We start from the raw sequence: 4233 nt of genomic DNA, 5'->3' as shown, positions 1-4233 counted from the left end.
TTTTCACTGATACTGTTACAATCAGGGATTGGAACCCCAGGGAACTCAACATTCTGGCTTTTCTTGCCTCCTCTACAGAAGCAGAGTTTTGGCTAAGCGGTCTCTGAGGTTACATATATCTCTGCCTAGAGACACTACCACAATGGTCAGGGGGGATGTGGAAATTTACTAAGGACACAAGTAAAGGAGAACATAATAAAAACCTTTTTCTGATGTATCGCCCTGCGTGGAATTCTGCGGGGTGAGCTCAAGACTTTCTTTATGTTCTACACTCAGAACTCAGGTATCTGCTCCCCAGCTGGCAGTTCCCTCTCTCAGGAATGAAGGATAAAAGTCAGAAAACAGCTGAACATTCAGAGAGAAATGAAATTGCTTACAATTGGAATGAAAAATGGAAGGAAGGGTGGAGTCAAACTCTCCAGGACAAGGCTCTTATTCCTGGATTTTTGAAGGAAAGGGAACTAGGTGAACTGGTTGCCAGGACAACCTGCTGTTGGGGCAAGAGCGGTTGTGGCAAGGAAATGGGAGACCTTTGGCTGTTCCTGCTCCTGCCTCTGCCCCTGGCAGCCTTCCTTGGAGTCAAAGGCTGCTTGGAATGTGACCCCAGATTTATAAAGGATATTAAGTCATTGTTGGCAAAGTTGGTACCCTCAGAAGTCCCTGGCCGAACTGAACTGCTTGACAGGCAGATTAAAGCGATGACCAACTTAAGCTTCAGGGTCTCCCACGGGAACAAGATGCTTCGGGTGTTGGGTGAGGGAAGCTTGAGACCCTAAGAGTGTGAGAGTTAAAGGGAGAAGGGAGGCAGGGAAGAGAGCACCTGGGTCCACCTAAAATCCTCCACAAGTATAATTCTTCCCCCACATGTATGTTTGCCTTTATTTTCTAGCTGTTCAAAGGGTTGTCTATTTGAGAACATGGCTGAAGAATGAACTTTATAAAATGAGCAATAAAACATGGAAAGGTGAGGTACTGTTTCACTGTTAAAAGACTGTGATGCTCAAGCAAATATGAGAAGAGTTCCCTTGGGACAATAAGGCAAAACAATCAGGACTCAATCCTGAAGGGAAGGGCCACCCTTATTTTCTGATGTCCCTTCCACCCACTCTTAGGTGTCTTTATCCTTCAAGGCAAGCTTCTTGATGTTCGCCAAAACCTGGAATCCAAACTGAAAGAAGTATTAAAGCACTTCTCTGAAGCTGGTAATAAAATATGTCTACCTAACAACACTGACATTATGAGAGAGCAACAGGAAATGAAGGGTGAGAGAAGAAATGTAGTTTCACATGAGAGAGATTTAGAATGGCTAGGGGGAGGCTGGAGCTGAATGGATAAGCAGACAAAAACTACTTGGGTATAAATATGAAGAACTCCAAGTTGATTCTAAGCTCATTAGAACTTTCTGATTCTCTTTTAGCTTGTTCTGAAGATTGCGGTGAGTATAGTACATGTGATGCCTTGAGGTTAGCTCATCGTTTCCCATCTCCTTTGCTCTCTATAATCTGATCTCTCCTACTTGTCCCCCTGAGAACCCAGTTCCCAGAGCTGTGGTTCCAAGAAGGCATGTCAATGATATCTGATAACAAAAACTAGCTTATGAAATCTTTGATCCCTCACAGAGTTTGGAGGGGCTCAGAGGCCTCCTAAAATATAGCTACAACCCATAGCACCCGTGTAGTTAAGGCATCATTTTCCTATTTCTTCACCTGAGATCTGACTGAAATTATGGGAGGTTTGACCCATCAGAAACTTGTTTGCTGGGGGAAGAAGGAATTCACAGATGTCTGAGCTAAGGAAACTCCCTGCCATGCTCCCCTCCAATTGTCTTACTTCTCTTCAGTCCTGAATGAAGGTCCTATCCTGGATTGTTGGAGCTGTCATCAGAGCACCACGCACTGCTTCAAAGGAGAGTATTGTGGAGGTAACACAGATTGTGGTGTGGCATTTTGAGGGGTCAGTGATCAAGGTAACGAGCCATTCACTGATTTATTCAACAAATACTGAATACATATTTGAGCACCTACTATGCAGTTCACGCTAATGTTACAAATACAGTAAAAGCCAAAATGCTGAACAAAATTTGTATATCAGTATGAACTACGGGCACTGGACCGACTTAAGGACTGAGAAATACAATGTCTGAACTAAAGGTTGAGAAATTAGCTAACACAGAAAAAACAAAAGTTTCCTAGAACCTAAGGGTCTAATAATAAAAAAGATCACAGGAATCAGAAAACTGTGATGGAAATGGTGAACAGAGCAAACAGTTTGAGGTTAAAAAGAAACATCTATATGCATAAAGTTCTCAAGTTACTATTTTTCTTCTTTAAAACTCACTTTATTTTATTTTTATTGTTTACATTAGTTGGGGAGCACAAGAGACTTGGTTGGAAAGTTGTAAGGAGGACATTCTGATAACAGGGAAGTGTGTGGAAGGCCGCCTGCCCTGTTTATCGGAATTCCGACTTAGGGGAGACTTAGGGGAGTGTCAAAGGCAGTGCCCCTAATTATTCCTTGACCTTTCCAAACAAGTCTGTGCATATGCAGACCCCCAGGTGTTTACTGAAATCCTTATGCTTAATCCCTGGATGCCCTTACCAAGAGGACAATGTAAATACATGTGTCCTCCCAAGATTACTCACCGTACTGATTGTATCTAAAGATAATAAAAATTCCAATAAAAGCCTAAGGAGGCAGGCAATCCAGGTTGCCTGGCTTCTTCAGCCCGGCAGTCCCTTAGCCCTCTCCCCCGCAATGAAACTGTGTCGGAGTCATCTGTTCATGGGGCTGCTGGTCAGCCCCAGCATACATTGTTACAGATACCTCCATTTACCACCCTCCTTTGCCTACCCCCTCCACCCTCTTGCAACCCCCCACCCCTTCCTTCTGGCCAGCACCACACTGCTGTCTGTGTCTATGGGTTATCCATATATATTCTATGGCTAATCAACTCACTTTATTTTTACCCCTTCCAGAAGAGGATTCAAGGAAGCATGAGAATCGAGAAATTGGGCTATTTTTGATTTTGATAACAGAAGCTGTAATACTGGGAAGTGCTTTGCTACTGTGAGTTTTCCTCCCTCCAAATACTGGGTTAAGCATTCCTTTAGCAAAGAGACTGACCAATCTTCCCCCTCCTTCCAATGGAAAGAAGGGGAAAGAAATCACTTCAAACTTTTGGATATGATACTGACAGGAAGGAAGTGAAGGGAAGACTGATGGGGATAAAGTAGAAACAGGGGAAACGGAGGAGGTACAATGAAGTATGAGGAAAACCTTTGGAGAGTTATCTAGAAAGGGAAGAAAAAATACAATCTGTATAATTGTTTTAGAGGGTTGGGGTACTGATATTGCAATTGGAATTATCTTGTTTCTCTACTCTAGACTCCATGTTTGTGTCACTCATCAGAGGAAAATGAAGGCAATACGAAAGTCATTAGAGAATTACGTGGAGAAAAAACTTGAAGAATTAATGGGGAGGACAGATAAGAAGAACAAGCAAGATTTTGGAATCAGAAAATAAATACAAAACCATAGACAAGAGATCTTTCATGATTCTCTAAAGTGTTACTCAACGTAGAAAACTGGGAATTAAGTTCTTTTGTGGTCCTAAAATCACAGCATTTTAAAACTGATATAGAACTTAAGAGTTTCTCTAGTAAAGATCCTTACTCATGTCCCGAGGCAATGGAATCAATGAGAGGGCAAATGCTCTACCCAGAGTTGTACAGAAAGTAATGCTGCCATGTTGCAATGCACACTTAAAAAAGTGATACTCTGTAAGCTTTAATAAAAAAATGCATGGCTGGTAACTCTCATTAATTGCTGTAAGTAGAATAAATTTCCACTTCTAAGCTGCTTTTATTTCTATCTTTTGGTATTGTCACTATTTTTAAAACTGTCTCTATTAGACTTAATGTGACAGTTTTCTTTGATAATATATAACATTTAATCTTCATCATGATATCATATGCACACACCATGAAGTCCAAAATATAAGTTCTGAGTAGTTGAGGTTTAATGAGTCCTTTCCCCCTAACTCTATGCTCCATGACTGAATTTCATATTAATTTCTGATTGTTGTAGTTGTTTCCATTAAACACTTTTTTGTGTATAGTATATTAATTAGTGCTTTACATCTATCATCTAATTGAATTTTTGCAATAATCTTGTGAGTAATATTATTATCTCCATGTTGGAGATGAGGAAAGAGGAAATATCTAACTCAAGGTT

At 41.0% G+C, this 4233-nt stretch overlaps 1 protein-coding gene across 2 annotated transcripts; it reads left to right on the top strand.

The window, feature by feature from the left end:
• The first annotated feature begins 521 nt into the window (after window positions 1-521).
• IZUMO3 (IZUMO family member 3) lies at window positions 522-3523 on the top strand. Of its 2 annotated transcripts, XM_036329165.1 has the most exons (7): window positions 522-753; window positions 890-964; window positions 1113-1202; window positions 1418-1435; window positions 1841-1921; window positions 2976-3066; window positions 3385-3523. In XM_036329165.1, the coding sequence occupies exons 1-7, from the start codon at window positions 522-524 to the stop codon at window positions 3521-3523; spliced, it is 726 nt and encodes a 241-aa protein (XP_036185058.1). The 2 variants fall into 2 exon arrangements, with proteins under 2 accessions (XP_036185058.1, XP_036185059.1); XM_036329166.1 differs by lacking the exon at window positions 1418-1435.
• Window positions 3524-4233: the final 710 nt, after the last annotated feature.

Source organism: Myotis myotis, unplaced genomic scaffold, assembly GCF_014108235.1.
Source record: "Myotis myotis isolate mMyoMyo1 unplaced genomic scaffold, mMyoMyo1.p scaffold_m19_p_12, whole genome shotgun sequence".
Taxonomy (NCBI): domain Eukaryota; kingdom Metazoa; phylum Chordata; class Mammalia; order Chiroptera; family Vespertilionidae; genus Myotis; species Myotis myotis.
This window is presented reverse-complemented; position numbering and strand designations above follow the sequence as displayed.

Bases quoted from the DNA above. Each gene is read 5' to 3' on its own strand.
- IZUMO3 (XM_036329165.1), top strand. From the start codon at position 522: ATGGGAGACCTTTGGCTGTTCCTGCTCCTGCCTCTGCCCCTGGCAGCC. The intron at 754-889 runs GTGAGGGAAGCT...TTTATTTTCTAG, and splicing joins CAAGATGCTTCGGGTGTTGG to CTGTTCAAAGGGTTGTCTAT. The intron at 3,067-3,384 runs GTGAGTTTTCCT...TCTCTACTCTAG, and splicing joins CTGGGAAGTGCTTTGCTACT to ACTCCATGTTTGTGTCACTC.